Source organism: Rhinopithecus bieti, unplaced genomic scaffold (genome assembly GCF_001698545.2).
Source record: "Rhinopithecus bieti isolate Rb0 unplaced genomic scaffold, ASM169854v2 scaffold_2574, whole genome shotgun sequence".
NCBI classification, from domain to species: Eukaryota; Metazoa; Chordata; class Mammalia; order Primates; family Cercopithecidae; genus Rhinopithecus; species Rhinopithecus bieti.
In genome coordinates, this window is record NW_016804493.1 from 6,668,505 (window position 1) to 6,688,346 (window position 19,842).

At 37.1% G+C, this 19,842-nt stretch overlaps 1 protein-coding gene across 1 annotated transcript in view; it reads right to left on the reverse strand.

Annotated features, from left to right (window-relative positions):
- Window positions 1–19,842, reverse strand: part of HYDIN (HYDIN axonemal central pair apparatus protein) — a 442,332-nt gene that overhangs the window by 293,345 nt on the left and 129,145 nt on the right. Inside the window, exon 10 of the mRNA XM_017868754.1 lies at window positions 19,462–19,561. Within this exon, the coding sequence (XP_017724243.1) occupies window positions 19,462–19,561 (100 nt within the window). The remainder of the gene's footprint in view (window positions 1–19,461; window positions 19,562–19,842) is intronic.

A 19,842-nucleotide genomic window follows, 5' to 3' on the forward strand; every position in this document is an offset into this window, starting at 1 on the left:
ACACATCTACAGTGAACCCACGGTCAATACAGAGCACACAACCTTTGAAGTACTGACTGGTTTTGTTCCCCCTTTTAAAAATGAAACTATCTTTGTTCGATAATACATGATCATTACAAAATTTAAAGAGAATATGAATAAAATTATCTTATAATTGCACCATCCAAAGATAACTACTGTTAATATGTTGGTGCCTATCTTTTTATATTTAATTGTATCACAATACTGCTAATGCAAATGGGAATGCATACTATGTTATTTTGCAACCTGCTTTTTTTCATTTAATAATACCTTTGGAACATTTTAACATATCATTAACATATCATATCTAAAGATCTACCTTATTCTTCTTAATGGTTATGTGGTCCACTGTTGGGAGGCAAATACTTCTAAAACTTTTATTGGACATTTAAGTGGCTTCCAACCTTTCATTACAATTTGTAGTGTAACTACTACCATCAAACATGTATCTGTGAACAATTTTTCCATATTTTCTTCCAGCACTTTGAAGATATTATAGCATTCCACTGTTTCTGTTGAGAAGTCAGCTCATAGTCTTATTGCTCATTTGAAACAATCTATCTTGTCTTCTGATAGATTTAATTTTTATGCACACATATTGATTTTTATCTTTAGCTTTCAGTGATTTTACTATAATGTTCCTAGGCATGGTTGCATTTATCCTTTTGGGGACTTGTAGCACTTATTGAATATGCGAATAAATGTCTTTCATCAATTCTGAAAAATTTTCAGTCATTATCTTTTCAAGTATTGTTTCTTCTCCACTTTTCACCTCTCTGTCTTTTCTGTGTATGTGTGTGTTCTTTTTCTATATTTTGTCTCTGCATGCTTCAGTATTTTCAGATATTTTATTTGATTTATCTAATTTCCAGTTTACAAAATCTATCTCTGGCTATACCTAACAAGCAGTTAAATTCATCCACTGAGTTTTTAATTTGTTATTATAACTTCTCAGTTCTAGACTTTTCATTAGAGCGTTTCTAGTTTTCAGATCTCTGCTTAATTTTGATAAAAACGTTTTTAAAATCTGTGTCTGAAAATTCTTTTATCTGGTTCTCCTGGGCTTGTTTCTATTGTTTACTCTGGTTTTCTATCAGATTGTCTTACCTCCTCATGTGCTTGGTCATTTTTTGATTGAGTGCTGATCAGTATATATAAAAATTATAGACATAATTTAAAGCCATAAGAAGATATCTCCCTCCGGCTTCTAGCTGGTGACTGGGGGGCATTAGTAATCCTAGACAACCTAATTTAGCTGTTCTCAGCTAAGGTTTTGTGAGAGAATTAAGCTCTGCAGCAAATCATTTGAGTGATTATTTTCTCAACTCTCCCAAGAAGGGTAGGTATAACAGAGATAAATTAATTCCTCATAAACAATAGATATCTTAGAACACTAGGGATCAATTATCTTCTGGATCTCAAGTGGAAAACTGTTTGAAATTAAGCCAATAACTGAATAATTATTCAAAGCTGAACTTCAGTCTCTTTGCTGAACTTCAGTCTCTTTGAGGACTGGCCCATTTCTAATTCACTGGGTCCTACTCTAAAGCCTGGTGGATTAGATTACTAGGGCCTTTCCTCCTGGGACATACCATGGACTTTTGTTTTCTTCTTTAACCTTACTTAACTTGTTAGCCTCTCTGTAGTTTTACCAAAAGGCAGTGTCTTTAAGGATAAAGTGGCCCCCAAAGTCTGATGGTCTTGATTTCCTTCTTTTGGATCTTGGCCCATGTTCTGGCAGTTCTCTCTTGCCTTAAAAAACAGATTTAAAAAAAATTTTTGCCTTGCTTTCCTAGGTGTTCTTAGAGAGAGAGTTAATTCAAATTACCCAGCTGATCATTTATGAAAGATTTCCAGAACAAAGGGATGCACATCTGACATTGTGATAGCTATAGCCATACTGCCCTCAAGGATAGTGCTAATTCCACACAAACATCTGTAGTATTTAAGGGTTCCTTCTCTCCACATTCTCTCCAGCAGTGGGGATATCACCACTTTGGAAATCTTTGATAGTTCTATGGTTTTCCTTAAATGTATATCATATAATTTCAAGTTCTCTAAGGAAAGAGGATATATTTGCTCTGTATGGACATTTTGAATGTTCAAAATACTTTTAATGCTTTGTTGATGTAGTTTTCAGTATTACAGAAAGTACGCTTAGAACAGCCAAGTGATATTTCTAATTTATTATCATCATTTTAATGCCTTGTGACATTTTATGTTCCACCGTCTTCTGTTGCTGTTTAGCTTTTGTATCTTTAATGCTTTTTCCCCATGAATGTCCTTTAAAGACAGAATACTTGTCCTTGTGTTCCTTCTAGTGCTTGGCAACATAGTGGTCATTCGACAAGCATTACTTTGATTACAAGAAGCAAAAGCCATACTTGGGATGACTGATTTATTCAAAGGGTTCCCCTGCTCCATCCGATCCCTGGAAAAGACGTTCCTCTAAAGATCAGGTGTTAGTGGTGGCAATACTCTAGACTATAAATAAAACTTTCAAAGGGCCCAAATGGTGTTACTCTACTCTATTATTTTTGAGGTCTAGACTATTGGGAATAATGTACACTCTTTGGTCAAGAGAAAAGCATTTTGATTGAGATCCAACTTTCAGAATGGCAAAGAAAGAGAATTGCAAATATATCATGCAATAAACTGCAGGACTATTTATAACTGTCATGCCTAAAACTTTCTCCATCTGTTACCTTGACTGCCTTTCTTTAAAAACAAGGAGATGTGTTGTAATAAAGCAGTGAGCCAATGTTTATTTGGTACTTATTAATTACTTCAAAGGAGTTTGTCTTATTTGTAGCTAGCCACTTCCCTCACCCAGAACAGGAGTACAAGTAATGCTCAGCCTTGAGTTTCTAAGTGATAGTCTAAATTTTAGGGTCACATTACAAATGCTACATTTCCACAAGATTTTCTAAGCAGATATTTTTCTTGTCTTGGCAAAAGGCAGCAAGAGATACAAGCATGGAGGAACTAGTAAACTTTAAGGGCAGACTCCTTATTAAAAGACCAAAATATTTTAAAACATAGAGCAATTCTCATCTATGACTGTAGTGTTCTGATTTCACACATGAGAAATAGGGAGATGCACTACAGAACCCCTTTAATAATCCTGAAGCCCCAAATGCAACAGATCCCATTGCATTACGTACGAGAAAATGCAAACTGTGGGCTTTCAAAAACTATCCATCTGCTATGGTCTGAATGTTAGTGTCCCCGGAACCCCAAATTCATATGTTGAAATCTTAACTCCCAAGATGATGGTGTTAAGACATGAGGCCTTTAGGAGGTGATATGATCATGAGGGTGTAGCCCTCAAGAATGGGATTAGTGCCCTTACAAAAGCTACCCCAGCAAGTTGGTCTGCCCCTTCCACCATCTGCTGGTGCCTTAATCTTGGATTCTCCAGCCTCCAGAATTGTGTGGAATAAATTTCTGTTTTTCATAAACCACTGAGTCTATGGCATTTTATTATAGCAGCCTGAACGGACTAAAATACCATCTAAGATATCCTAGATGTTCCAGTATTATACTTGACTTCCATTCCTGTGCAGTAAGAAAAAACTCAGAGGAAAAAAAGTATAAATAGAAGAATAAACGGCCATTATTTACTCATAGTAAGACTGTCAACCTGGAAAAAAAGAATATATAAATAAATTTTAAAATTAATAAGAGAGGGACTGTGTATGATGGCTCATGCCTGTAATCCTAGTGCTTTGAGAGGACAAGGTAGGGGGATCAATTGAGGCCAGGAGTTCAAGATCAGCCTGGGCAACATAGCAAGACCTCGTCTCTACAACTTTTTAAAAAAAATTAGCCAGGCTACTCGGGAGGCTGAGGCAGGAGAATGGTGTAAACCCGGGAGGCGGAGCTTGCAGTGAGCTGAGATCGCCACTGCACTCCAGCCTGGGCGACAGAGCGAGACTCCGTCTCAAAAAAAAAAAAAAAAAAAAATTAGCCAGGCATCATGGAGTGAGCCTGTAGTCCCAGCTACTTGGGAGGCTGAGGCAAGAGGATCACTTGAGCCCAGGAGTTCAAGGCTGCAGTGAGCTATGATCACACCACTTGCACTCCAGCCTGGGCAACACAGCAAGAAGCTGTCTCAAAAAATAAATAAAACAAAATAAACAAGAGAGTAAGATTCAGGATTAGCAAACATCTACAAAGGTCAACTGTATTTCTATATCCAGCAACAGTCAGCAAAATTTAGTTTTCAAGATTCTATTTTAATAGCAACAAAATATAAAGTACGTAAAAATAAATCAACAAAATATACTTGAAACCTTCAAAGCAAAAGTTGTAAGACTTTATGGAAAGACATTAACAAGGATTTAAATAAATGAATGAATAAATAGAGAACTAGACTATATTCTTGGAAAGGAAGATTCAATGTCACCGAGAGTGTCCATTTTCTCCCAACAGATTTATATCTATAAATTCAATGTATTGCTAAACAAAACGCCAGCAGGCAGAATTTGGTGGAGTGTAGTGGGTTGATTTCAAAATTTAAATGGAAAATCAAAGGGCCAATAAATAGAAGACATGCTGAAAGAAGAATAAGTTGGGAGAACTTGCCCTTTCATAAACTCAGATCTAGTGGAAAGCTATTATAATTAAGATAGTGTGGTACTGGGGCAGAAAGTGCAAAATGACAAAGGAAACAGAAGAGAAAACACAGAATAGATGCACAAATACATGTGAATTTGATTTATATCAGAGCAGGTGTTGAGTATCAGCGAGGAAAGATGACTACATAGTGCACACACTGTAGGGAGCTACATCAGTTGATATCCACGTGAGATCTGTGGTAGGCTGAATAATGGCCCCCAAAGATGTTTACATTCTCACTCCTGAATCTAAATATTGCCCTATATGGCAAAAGGGTGAATGTTGTCTTATATGTCAAAAGAGGTAATTAAATTAATAATTTAGACAGGGGGAGATTATCCTGGATTATCTTGGTGGGACCTAATATAATCACAAATGTCCTTGAGAGGAAAGCAGAGGGAAACTCGACACAGAAGATGAAAAGACAACGCAATGATGCAAGCAGATTAGAGTGATGCAACCACAAGCCATGGAATGCTGGCAGCTTTAAGAGCTGGAAAAGGTAGGGAACAAATTTTTCCCAGGAATCTCCAAAAGGAACCAGCACTGTTGACACCTGATTTTAGCTCAGTGAAACTGATTTCAGACTTCTGAATTCCAGAACTGTAAGAGAATAAATGTGTGTGGTTTAAAGTCACTAAGTTACTCATAACTTGTTTCAGCAGCAATAAGAAATTAACAGAGTCCCACCCATCTGCTCTACACAAAAGTCAACTGAAGTTGGATCAATGTGACAGTAAACTACAAAACTTTTTAGAAAGCAATACAGAATGATCTCTTTACCAACTTGGTGTAGAGAAAGGGATTTTAGCAATACAAAGTGAGCAAATTATAAAATAAAAGATATCAAATGCAATTGCATTAAAACTCTTGTTCACTAAAATCACCTTAATGAGAGTGAACAGATAAGACACAAAAACTGGGAGAAGATATTTGCAGGACATATCAAGCCAGTTACATCCCAAATACATCAAGAGCCCCTATGAATTAACAATATGAAGACAACACAATAGAAAAATGGGCAAAGGCCAAATAGGAATTTCACAGGAGATGAAACACAAATGGCCAGTCAATATAACATGCTATTTTCATCAATATAATGAAATTCATAATTGCAGAAATGTTAATCAAAGCCACAGTGAGATTCCACTTCACACCTAGCGGAGGAGCAAAATTTTAAAAGTTGATCAATACTAAGAGTAGTCAAGGTTATGGAGTAAGGTTATAGGCACATCTCCTGCAGGTAGGAAAGTAGACTAGCACAACCCCTTTGGAGAAGTCTGATTACCTAGTAAACCTTAGTGTGTACATCCTGTATGTCCTGGAGTTGCCACTCCTGGGGATATATCCTAGGAAAATTTGGCACCATGTACCTGAAAACATGTTCAAGAATGTTCATAAGAGCATTATTCTCAATAGCATAACAGCATTAAGTCAGAAACAACATGAATGTCCAACTGGAGAGGAATTTTTACATATTCAAATAATAGAATATTAACTGTTAAACTATAGCCTCATGCATGACATGAGTGAATCTCAGAAAAACAAATATAGTATGATAATATTTATGTAAAGTTTAAAACATGCAAAAACAAGTTATATATTGCTATGGGTTATACCCACATATGGCTAAAAAGCAGTATGAAGAAAAGCAAGGAAATGATTGACCACACAAAATTTTAAATGGATAGTTACCTATATGCAGGAAAGAGAAGGACACAGATAGATCTTCTAAGATATGGTAAAGTCCCATTTCTTAACGTGGGTGACAGGTTCATGGTTGTTTATCTTACTATTATTCCTTATACCTTACCTATATAATACAAATATTATTTTGTATAATTTTAATATAAATTTTAAAAACACAAAACAAAACTTGCTGAAATGTTAACTAATACATTTTGTTGTATGTTTGTGTGCACAAAATTGTTTATTATACGGGTATTTCTTGGAACCCCGAAGCTCATTATCAGAATTTTCACATTCAATAATAATATGATTTAAGTTGTTTTACCTAAATTCACTATCTAAATGAAAATAATATTATAATTATGATACGAATGTATGCATGTGCCAGCAAAACCATTTATGTTTGCTTGAGTTTCAGCAGTAAAATGTAGTGTGTGTTATAGCCTGACCTTCAGCTGTTCTGACAAGATAGATTTGTTTCGTACTTCCCTTATTTAAAATGTGTTATGCATTATCAGCTCATCTTCCCACAGTTTCCCTGATGGTTTAGTCTTTCATGGGTCCTGGAGTTTGTTTCTGCCAGGTACTGAGGGCAACCACCAATCAGGGAATGATTTAGATAAAATCTTTAGATCCTAGACTTTTAGAATCTTTAACACTTATTTTATTGTTTGTATTACAGTTCATGTTTACAGCAGTGTAGAAAGAAAATGGAATTCATGTCTAAAATTGTACAATATCTTTACATGCTACAAACCAATACACCCATGTATATACTTACTTATTTAAGCATTATAGAGGTAATTTGAATGTTTTAAATGCCTTGTGTTATACAGGAATCTTTGATGAGTTGTTATATACGTGTTTTAACATGTTTTAGAAAATCTGGACAGAGTTTCCGGATGGGCTGGGAACCTGACTGTTTCTGAGAGTTGTAAGAATGGAATATGGGTTGCACTATTTCAGAGGAACCATGTCTTTATGGGGTAGTGTGATACAGGACAGGGACCAGGACTGTCACAACATAGAATTCAAATCTTGGATTAAGAAGCCCCACAGACAACTCACCTAAATTCTCTAAGCTTCAGCCTTCTCATCTGTAAAATAAATAATTCCAGCCTACCTTACTGAATTATTGAGACACAAATGAGATTAATATGCAAGTGTCTTCGTGTTTATATACAAATGTGTTCATAAAGTATAATGTGAACACAAAATTATTACGTAAATTTGATTTAAGAGAGAGCTGATGTTGAATTTCAGTGAGAAAAGATGGATTATTTAGTGTAAAGAGCTAAAACAGCAGAAATCCACATGAGATCTATGGCAGGCTGAATAATGGCCCCCAAAGATATTCACATCCGCATTCCTGAATCTGTAAATATTACCTCATAAGTCAAAAGATGTGATTAAGAATTTTGAAATGGAGAGATTATTCTGGATTATCTTGATTATGGTAGCTTAAAAATCGCCTTGAATTCTGGTAGTAGGAGTCCTCTGGTTTTACTCTTCCAAAGTTGTTTCAACTATTCTAGGTTGTTTGCATTTCCATATGAATTTTAGAATCAGCTTGTTAATTTCTATAAAAAAACCATCTTGGATTTTAATTTTGATTTCAATTAAATCTATAGATGAATTTGGGGAGAAATGGCATTAAGATGTCATTAACATGCTATTGAATAGCCACACTGAATTTACCAATCTATGAACAAGCTATAGTTTTCTATTTGTTTAGGTCTTTCATTTCTCTCATTAATCTTTCATAGTTTTCGGTATATAGGTCTTGTACACTTTTTGTCAAATTTATCTCTAATTATTTTATATTTCTCAACGTTATTGTAAGTGGTACTGCCTTTTAAAATTTCAATCCTCTATATAGATCTCATATCCTGCAACTTTGTACCAGTTACTACACTTACTGTGTAGTCTTTGTTTAAAATGAATATTCTCCAGCATGATCTCCACAGATTTTGATTCAATAAAACATAGATAAAACTCAAGAATCACATTCTTAATGAGTAGCCAGGGGGATTCTGATACAGATTCTCTAAGGACATTACTTTGAGAAGTATATGAAAATTAATAACATTAACTTCTGATGGTATGTCCAAGTTAACTGATACAGTCTATTCTTCCATCCAAAATACAAAAAAAAAAACATTGATTTAAAAATGGCAAATATATATTTGTATTGCTTTTCCAGGTTCAAAATAAAGGAAAGAAAATAACAGGTTCTAGAAATAAAAAGGGAACTCAGCTAGCATAGTAAATTAGTGAGATGACCCAAAGAAGGCCCAGAGATTTGTAGACCAGATACAGGCCTTATGGTTTAGTGGGTCCAGTCATATCCTCACAGAGAGAGGACACAGCCTTGTTCCTATCTGGGAATGGAGAATTAAACTAAGATTCTAGCATAAATCCAGGACCATAGAAAGACTACCTCTTTTCACAAAGGCAACTAGAATAATTCTATTCATTGGTCTAGGGAAGCAGTGATGAAGGCTGTCTTCTACTTAGAATTCTGAATAGGAGGAAGAGCCTCCTATGATAAATCAAAATCCCATGTACACATATGAGATCCAAACTTACACTATCTGATAGGTGCAAGAATCAGAAGCTGAGAAAATAAAAAATCACAGGACCCTTAGCAGAAGAAATAAAAATCTGCTCTGAGGGAATAGTTTCATAATTCGGTACCCCATGCTAAAATTGAGTTCATAATACAAACATTTCAAACCATCTGAAGAAACAATCTAGTAGGAGGAAAATCAGTGATTACTACAAACATGTGAACTGGTACCCTAAGAGTCTGAGGTAATAAAAAACTCTCATATAGCATTCTTAAAAATCTTTGAAGAGATAAATGAAGAAATAGAAACCATAATGAAGGAACAAAATATGAAAATATTCAAACTATATATAACTTATATATATATAAAATAAAAGCCAAGTCAATGAATTAAAAACTGAATAGATGAATACATTGAAGAGTAGATATAGCTGAAGAAAGAATTAGTCAACTAGAAGAAAGATCTTAGGAAAATACCCAGAATGCATCATAGTGAGACCAGGAGATCAGAAATGTGCAAAGAGATATGGTAATTCCACGGGAAATAATATATCTAAAAACATTCCAAAAGGAGAAATTTGAGATAAGAGGAAAACAACACTGGAGAGATGTTGAGTAACATAATATGAGTAATATTCTACATATTCCAATATGTAGAATACTTACTTATTACTCTGAAAACTCAAAATGTTTTCAATGATTGGAGGTGATTTTCTTTTAATAAATCTAATTCAATGTCTATTCTTTAATTCAATTAAGATAAAAATCAGAAGCCCCAAATTATCTTAAAAATTCAAAATTTTCCCTTTTATGATGCACAGAAAACAAATGGACAATGAGGTTTTATCTTAATTGGGTCTCTGAAGGAAGTGGGAGCATCTGGAATCATTTCCACCATGCTGCTTTTCTGCATTTGATTCTGAAGCACCCATTATCAATGTTACCTAGCAATACATTTCACAGTTTAAATTAGAGTGTGTTACTTCTTTTTGAAGTTCCCATATGCTGATCCAAACCAAATGATGTGTAGCTTCCCTTTGCATTTTTTTAAAAAGGTAATCTTCATGATTAAGTTAGGCATTTCCACATTCCATTAGAAAGCCAAAATAGATGAAAGATCAGTTTCGAGAGCCAGATCAAACCATCAGCAAGTCTTTATAAATATCTAGCATACAGATTTAACTACTTCTAAGAAAACAGAATGACTTAAAATGCAGAAAAATTGTTCAGTTTCAGATTAATGGAAAGGCTTTTCATGATGTTATATCTGCCATATTCAGACCTGAGCAAGTCACTTCCCTGCTTAGGGTGCTTCAGTGACTGCCAACTGCACTCAGTAGCAAGTCCAATGTCCTTAGGCTGGCATCCAAGGGCAGCCCTTTATGAATGGATCCTACCTACCACTCCAGCCTTCAGCTTCTTTTTCCTTTCCTCCCCCTCTCTCTCTCTCAATCTCCATGGCAGTCATACGCTAAGAACTTGCAATGCTTTGCCTCTTGATGTTCTTGCTACGTATTTTCACATAATGCTTCTTTATGTATTTTCACAAAATATTTCCCTGCCTTACATGCCCAGCCTTTGTTTGTTTTTGTTTTTACTTGCTTAACAAATACTTCAAGGCTCACTTTCTCTGGAAAGCCTTCCTTGACATCGCAAGCCTGAGCTGTGTACCCTGTATCCGCTTCTATAATATTATTCATTCACTCACTGTGTAGCAGTACACTGTAACTGTTGGACTATGTGTCGGTTTCCTCCACTGAATTCTATGCTCTCTGAGGGCAGGAACTATGCTTTTGTACCTCTTTCTACTCGTGGTTCCTAGATATCAAAAGCTTTCAAAAGAAAAGAGGATTGCAGCTGGAGATGTGAGTTAAATCTCAGGCATCCTCAGAGGCCTCCCCTATGACCAGTAGCCTTCCCTGCTATTTCCTGTCTCTGAACATATATTTACATAATGAAACATTGTACAACAATGAAAATGAAATACAACTAGAGCAAAAGTAGCAACATAGATGAGACATGTAGGCTCATTTCAGGTATGTACATTTCAAAACGGGCATTACTAAATTGTATTGTTTAGAGATACATACATGGGGTAAAAACTATACATGAAAGCAATTGCAACAAAAGCAAAAATTGACAAATGGTATCTAATTAAGCTTAAGAGCTTCTGCACGGCAAAGGAAACTATGGACAGACTAAAGAGACAACCCAAAAAATGGGAAAAAATATTTGTAGACTATGCATCTGACAAAGATTTAATGTCCAGCATCTATAAAGAACTTAAACAAATTTATAAGAAAAAACCAAACAATCCTATTAAGAAGTGGGCAAAAAAACCCATGAACAAATACTTTTCAAAAGAAGCCATATAGGTGGCCAACAAGCATATGAAAAAAGCTCAATATCACTGATCATTAGAGAAATGCAAATCAAAGCCACAATGAGGTATCATCTCATATAGTCAGAATGGCTATTACTAAAAAGTAAAAAAACAAACAAACAAACAAAAAAAACAGATGCTGGTGAGGTTGTAAAGAAAAGGGAACACTTATACACTGTTGGTGAGAGTGCAAATTAGTTCAACCATTATGGAAAGCAGTGTGGTGATTCTTCAAAGAACTAAAAATAGAACTACCATTAGACCCAGCAATACCATTACTGGGTATATACCCAAAAGGATATAAATTGTTCTACCATGAAAACACGCACTTACATGTTCATTGCAGCACTAGTCACAATAGCAAAGACATGGAATCAACTTAAATGCTCATCAACGGTAGACTGGATAAAGAAAATGTGATACATATACATGATGGAATACTACACAGCCATAAAAAAGAATGAGATCATGTCCTTTGCAGGAATGTGGATGAAGCTGGAGGCCATCATCCCTAGCAAACTAATGCAGAAATAGAAAAACAAAATACTGCATATTCTCACTTATAAGTGGGAACTAAATGATGAGAACATACGGACACAAAGAAGGGAACAATAGACACTGGGGCCTAATGGAGGGTGGAGGGTGACAGGAAGAAGAGGATCAGGAAAAATAACTATTGGGTACTAGGCTTAGAACCGGTGTGACAAGACAAAAATCTATACAACATAAACAAACTTGCACATGTACCCTTGAATCTAAAATAAAAGGTAGAATTTTTTAAAAAATCATAAGCAAAAAAACAAAAACAAAAAACAAAAGCAAGGACCTGATGGTCATCAAGAACAGAATGGTAGTGATTTCAGGGGAGGCTGCAGTGAGAGGAGTGTGATTGGGAAGGAACACACTGAGGCTTCTAGGGGCTGAAAATATTCTATTATTGATCTTGGTGGCAATAACATAGTGTTTGCCTTACAATTATTTGTTATAATGTACTGGTATGTGTATAAGTTTCCAATTGTTGCTATAAGAAACTGTCACAAACTTAGTGGCTTACTGTACAAATGTATTATCTGAAAGTTCTGGACATCAAAAGTTCAAAGTGATCTGATTGCTGTACATTATGCATATTGAAACATCACTATGTAACCCATGAATATGTATGGTTATTATTTGTCAATTTAAAAAAATATTTTACAAGATGAAGACACAACTATAAACAAAGTCCACGGTGGGTCTCACTGGGCTAAAATCAATGTATTCGCAGGGCTATATTCCTTCCTGGAGACTCTGGGGTGGGAGGAATTCATTTTCTTACCTTTTCCAGGTTCTGGAGGCTCCCTGAATTCCTTACTTTGTCCATCTTTACTGCCTGGAAATGACTGGTTGAGACTTTCTCGTATCACAGCCCTCTGACACTGAGACCAATCCTTCTGCCTACTTCTTCGGCATTTATGGACCCTTGTGATTATACTGAGCCACCAACATGATGCAGGATAGTCTCCCTAACTTAAAGTCAGCTCATTGGTAACTTTAATTCCACCTGCTGCCTTGATTCCTCTTTGCCATTTAATGTAACATGTCCACAGATACTGGGGGTTCGGACTTGGACATCTTTGGGAGGTCACTTCTGTGCTTCCCACTAAATGTATTATGTAATTTCTGAATCTGTATTCTATTCAATAATGCCACAAAGTCAAACATTAAATTGTGGTATATAAATACAAAGGATTCCGATGCAATCATGAAAAGAATGAAATATTTTATTTAGTGTTATGTATAATCTGGGAAATATTTTAAAAGCAATGTTAAAACCATTATGTAAAGTATACTGTCGTTTATGCAAAACGACATGAGGAGGAAAGCTTTATTTATATGTATTTTCTTCCACATGCCACATATATCTTAAAGCAAAGCAAAACAAAACAAAACAAGGGAAGGAGCATTTTTATCTATCTAACAAGTATTTCTTAGTGACCTAAGACCAACAGGTTTTACCAACTCGTTGAAGATAATAGTAAGGAATCATCGTCAGCTCTTGAAAAGACACAGAGAATTGCACAGAATTTACAGGGAAGATAATATGGAATTACTATGTAAGCGAAGCCCTTCCCTGGCAAGCGTATCTTTTAATAATCCACTAATAAAATAAAGAAGAATGTCATGCAGATGGAAAATTATACTTTTCAGCTTACCCAGGATGTGAATTGTGTGGGAGAATTCAGAATTACAAACGAAACAATAGGGAAATCTCACTTGTTGTGTAATGATTGGGAACCTCCTGGAGAGTAGCCAACCCCTTGGAATAAGGCCAAGCACGACGTCCACAGGGAGCTGCAGATGGGAGGGAGGTCCCACCACCTGTGCCATGGGGGCCACTGGAGCATTTCCAGCCCACGTCTGACACTGCTGTGCTAACATTTCCTCTAGACCCTATTAGGTTGTCCATTGCAGGTGATGCTGGTCTGCAGGATGCAGACAGACTCACATCAATCCAAAAACTCCTAGTCCATTCTGCATTCATTCTGGGGACTTCTGGAGAATTCTACACTCACATGCAAGGGAGAGGTCAAATCAAACCGGGATTCACTCACTCAGTCATTTTTTTCCCAGTTATTTGCTTATTTATTTAATCAACATTTATTGAGTAGCCTTATTTTCTTGATGCTAGCAGCATAAGATATACAGGATGAGTCCTGTATATATGTGTATCAGTTTCAAAAATACATATCAATATATCAATTTCCAAAACAGGCAAAAATATACTATTTTGCTTATGGATGAATATGTAGGTGGTAAAATTATACATGAAAGCAAGAAAACGACTATCATAAAAGTCGAGGTGATGGTTATATCGAGGGAAGGTGAGGGAAACATCATTGGGAGAAGACACACACCTGGGGGAGGTGCAGGGTAGTACAGGCTTGGGCCAGGGAGCCCATCCTTCTGCACATTCTTAGACTGCCTGAGCCTCTTTTACACAGAAAAAAAGTGACTGCATAGACATGGACTGAAAACAGCAGGGTGTGGCAGAACAGGGGAATTTTTGCACTTGAAGGATGCAAATGATGTGCATTCTTGCTGACAGTGCACTCTTATACTCTTCACAAACACATCAGCCATACTTTCCTGGGAAACCTAGATATACAACAGCAGGGGTAAGCAGCACTAGCTACCATCAACATGAAAGCCATTTTCTCATTCTTATATACGAATGAATGACCATGGAACAGAAGGCATTGGAAGGAACCCCATGAATGCATGAAAGACAAACAGCTGACATTATGGGCAATTCGGAGAACGTAAGATCTATTTTTTAAGAAATTAAAATTCAAATGATTACCCCATATTGAGAAGAAGTTGCATCCATAAAAGAACACTTAGTTATGAAACAGGAATACAGAACAAAAGAGGTCTTGAAAATTGAAAATACTATTGCAGAAATGAAAGATTGCTAGGAAGTATTCAGAAAAAACTGAGCTACGTATCTTGCAAACCAATTGGCAAACACTAAATTTCAGTGCTTGACCTTGACTGCAAAAAAGAAAACATTCCAAGTTTTTGATTAACACCCGCTTGTACCTCTGCAAGCGGTACCAAGAAAGTTCCAAAATGGAAAATGCCCTGAAACCACCATGGCAAAATGCTTTCTTGAACCTGTTCAAGACAGGCAAGGAAAGTCTCAACTGCAAAGGGAAACAATTTGAGTCACAGTAATTTGGGTTTGTTGTTTTCATCCATATAAAAGGGAAAACTGCCATTTTAATAACTGAATAGCAGTAAGGTACCAAGCAGACTATTTAAGTTCAGGGCGGTGGCTCTGCACACCAGGAATGACGCCACAGGTGCTGGCCACAGGTCTGCTGGTGGCTGCAGAGAGCTGCAGCTACACAGCATGCACCTGCCATCTTTCTTGATTCATGACATCAGTATTTCTCTAGGCATAGCCTTGAATTATATTTAGTGTCATTTCTTAGTAGTGTTTGATGATTAAAATCTTGTTCTTTGACAACAAATGATCAATCTTCCAGGTCTAACATTGGATTCACAGGTTTTCCAGATGAATAAAATGAAAAAAAAAATGGAGGAAAGAATATCAAAGACACAATAAAATTTCTTTTTTTTTTTTTTGAGACGGAGTCTCGCTCTGTCGCCCGGGGTGGAGTGCAGTGGCCGGATCTCAGCTCACTGCAAGCTCCGCCTCCCGGGTTCACGCCATTCTCCTGCCTCAGCCTCCTGAGTAGCTGGGACTACAGGCGCCCGCCACCACGCCCGGCTAGTTTTTTGTATTTTTTTAGTAGAGACGGGGTTTCACCGTGTTAGCCAGGATGGTCTCGATCTCCTGACCTCGTGATCCGTCCGTCTCGGCCTCCCAAAGTGCTGGGATTACAGGCTTGAGCCACTGCGCCCGGCCAACACAATAAAATTTCTTAGAGCTGAAGTGATGGGAGTCATCAGATTCAAATGGCCCGTAGAAGGCTGAGGAGGATGAATAAGAAAAACCCACTCCTGGACATGACTTCATCACATTTCAGACCCCAAATATGGACAGAAGGCTCCCAAAACATCCAGAGATAAAGAAGAGGCTGTCTATAAAGGAATGGACATTAGATGACCTCAGGCTTTGGAATTTTTACAATCAAGTAGTCACAAGGTCTCCAGTGTTCTGAGGAGAAAGGATTTTGAACCTGGGATCCTATAGTCAGTTAAACTACCAAGTGAGTATGAAGGCAAAATAAGGTATTTTTGGGCATTCAAGGACCAAAGTTTCCAGCTCCATATATTTATATACACATTATATATATATATATCATTTCTAAGGAAGTTACTTGAGCAGACTGAGAATGAAAAGGTGTGACTGAACACATAGAAATAATATTTTAAATTCCTGGATAACAACTATTCGTTCAGGAGGTGACTGACCTGAGTTAAAACAAGAAGCTGATAGGCTCTGATCAGTGTCTTCAAAGAGAAGAAGAGAATGAATTATAAAATTAGATAGGAGTGAAGAAATGAGGAATTAGAAACCACGGGGGGCGGGGGGGGGGCGGGAATCAAAAGCTGTACAAAAGAGTCAGTTAAGAAGTAAACTAAAATGAGGCATAATTGTGAGTAACTGATAAATTGGTAAAGAAAAAATACTTGACATAGACCTTTGAGTGACTAGGAACCAGAGCAGTGAACAAACAGGTTAAAATGTAATCCCAGAACCTATTTGGCTCTTCGATATATAATATTTATGTAAGAAGACTTAACAATGGTTATCAATAATGATTATATAAAATGGAACAGCTCACAGAGGCTAGAGGGAGAAGGCCAGTGGACTGGTCAGGGCTAACCTAATCATAGGCACCAAAATCCTTACATATCAAGAGATAATGTAAAGTTGATGGAAAAAAAAATACAAGTTTAAGTGTATTATTTAAGGCTATAAATAAAGCTCATAAAATAAAATGAAATAATTGGGTTGTCAGGGGCTGAGGTTGGGGGACAGGATTGTCTGCAAAGGAGCATAGGGAACTTTATGGGGTGATCTCAGATACACATTTCTACATCTTGATTTTGGTGGTTACATGACTATTTAGGTTTGTCAAAATTCACAGAACCATGCTGCAAACAATGATGAATTTCACTGCATGTAAATCCTAACTCAATAAACTTAGGAAGGGGAAAACCTAGGAACCGAGAAGTGAACTAAACCCTCATCTTTCACACTGGGGAGTCAAAAGAAATGTACAAAGTTAATAAATCCACCAATTGCAATACAAGCATAGAGCTGGCAAGGGAAACCACCATCACAAGAAACAGCCAAAAGAACTTCTTGGAAGTAGCACTGGTGGCACAGACTACTATTTAGCTTCATAATTTTACTATCTACATGTTTTACTTATTTATTGGCATTGGCATTTAAACACAATTCTGAAACATTTTTAAAATGCAGAAAGGTTTCCAGAGTAGTACAAGAACTTCTATTAAATATCTATCCCATGCCCAGTAATGTCCTTTATAGCAAAGGGCCCAATCCAGGATCACATATTGCACCCAATTACCACATCTCTCTAGTCTCCTTCAACCTGGAACAGTTCTTCAGGATTTCTTGGCTTTCATGACCTTGATTTTTTTTTTTTTTCTTTTGAGACAAAGTCTCACTCTGTCATCCAGGCTGGCATGCCGTGGTGCAATCACAGCTCACTGCAGCCTCAGACTTCTGGGCTCAAGTGATCCTCGCACTTTAGTCTACCAAGTAGTTAGGACTACAGGCATGTGCCACCACACCTGACTACGTTTTTAATTTATTGTAGAGACAGGGTCTCACTATGTTTCCCAGGACCATCCTGAATTCCTGGACTCAAGTTCTCCCACCTCAGCCTCCCAAAGTGCTGAGATTATAGCCGGGAGCCATTGTGCCCGGCCCTCATGACCTTGATATTTTTAAAGATTACAGGCTGGTCATTTTATTTTGTTCTTCAATTTGGGATTGCCTGATGCTTCTTCCTGATTAGATCCAATTATGTATCTTGGCCTTGATGTCATAGATGGGACGCTGTGTTCTCACTGCATCCTGGCGTGTGGTCTGAGAGGTTGATTGCTTACTGGGATAAACTAAGATAGCATCTCCCAGACTTCTTCACTGCAAAGTTAGTTTTCTCCCCTTTATAAAAGCATTTTGAGGAAAGATGTTTTGAAACTATTCCATGCTCCACTTTCACCCATTTTCTTAATATCCATTGATGCTTTTTACCTGAATTGGTTATTGTAATGATGACTGCCAAATGGTACATTAAATGGATTCAAAGATTTCTATTTATTCAATGGATTATAATAATCTATTAGTATTATTATGTTGATTTTTGACTCATTCCATATATGGTCAGTGGGAGTTTCTTTGCTGGCTTCTGTGTCATTTCAACATGTGCCTATCATTCTTTGAGCACTTCCTTACTGTCTAGCAAAGGAGATAATCCCGGCTCATCTTGTTCTTTCCCTACCTTGGTCCTGGAGTTAACCAGTTCCTTTTACTGACGAGTGGCATTTAGAAACCAAGCTTTAGGTGATTGGTGTGCTCACTGCTATAGAGTCTCAAAGCTTCCAAGACTTCTCAATGGACCTAGTTAGGATATACACATAGGCATGTACACATGCATATACACACATTTATATGTATATTTATTTTTATATCTATCCATACATGTCAGTATGAACTCAACAACTCTGAGTTCACATTGACAACTCTAATTCCATTCCAATTTCAAAGGGTTTGGCTTCACCCTCTTTTCCATGTTTGTATCTGCTTCCTCCAAGAGTGAGAAATACTGGCTCCCATCATCCTCAATGTATTGACTTTTCTGCTTGTTTCCTTGTATGTATCAAGTCTCCAGGTTGCCATCTCACCTGTGCACCCTTCTGGTTGCTCTGGCCTCTGCCAGGCTGCCTTCCCATGCCACTTGGAATTATTTTGGTAAAACTTAAAAACAAAAAAATTAGTAACCCAATACTATAAAAGGAATAAAAAAGGAGATTGTGGGAATTTGTCACAAGCAATATTTTTACCGCTCTAACAGTCATGGTCCCTGATACGGTTAGGCTTTGTGTCCCCACCCAAATCTCATCTTGAATTATAATCCCCATAATTCCCACGTGTCAAGGGAAAGACCATGTGGAGGTAACAGAATCATAGGGGCGGTTTCCCCAATGTTGTTTTTGTGATAGGGACTTCTCATGAGATCTCATGGTTTTATAAGGGGCTCTTTCCTCCTTTGCTCAGCACTTCTCCCTCCTGCTGCCTTGTGAAGAAGTTGCCTTGCTTCCTCTTTGTCTTCCACCATGATTATAAGTTTCCTGAGGTCTCCCCAGGCGTGCTGAACTGTGAGTCAGTTAAACCTCTTTCTTTTATCAATTACCCAGTCTCGGGCAGTTATTATCAGCAGTATGAAAATGGACTAATATAGTTTCCATTTTCTCTACACACCACCACAATTGTGAAGTACTTTAAAGTTTGATCTGTTCTAGAAAGAAGTGAGAGGGGCAGAGCTTGGCTCCATAATTCCCCTAATCAATATCGTGCTCTGCCATGCACATGCGCATGCGCGCGCGCACACACATACACACACACACACAGGCACCACACTTTATGCTCTGGGTGCCTGGTTACCTGAGTTTACCACTTGGAGGAGGTCACTACCTGAAATGTCGCAGTAAATGGTCTGTTGATAGAGCCTGGCTTCTAGTGGGTTAAAGTACACAGTGATTTCAGTTGATGAGTTGGGCCAGACATCACCTTCCTGAAAAACATGAAAGAATCATTGAAAAATCATATGACAAAAGAAAGACACTGCTTGTGTAGAGGGAAATTTATAGCACTAAATGCCCACAAGAGAAAGCTGGAAAGATCTAAAATTGACACTCTAACATCACAATTAAAAGAACTGGAGAAGCAAGAGCAAACACATTCAAAAGCTAGCAGAAGGCAAGAAATAACTAAGATCAGAGCAGAACTGAAGGAGATAGAGACACAAAAAACCCTCCAAAAAATCAATGAATCCAGGAGTTGGTTTTTTGAAAA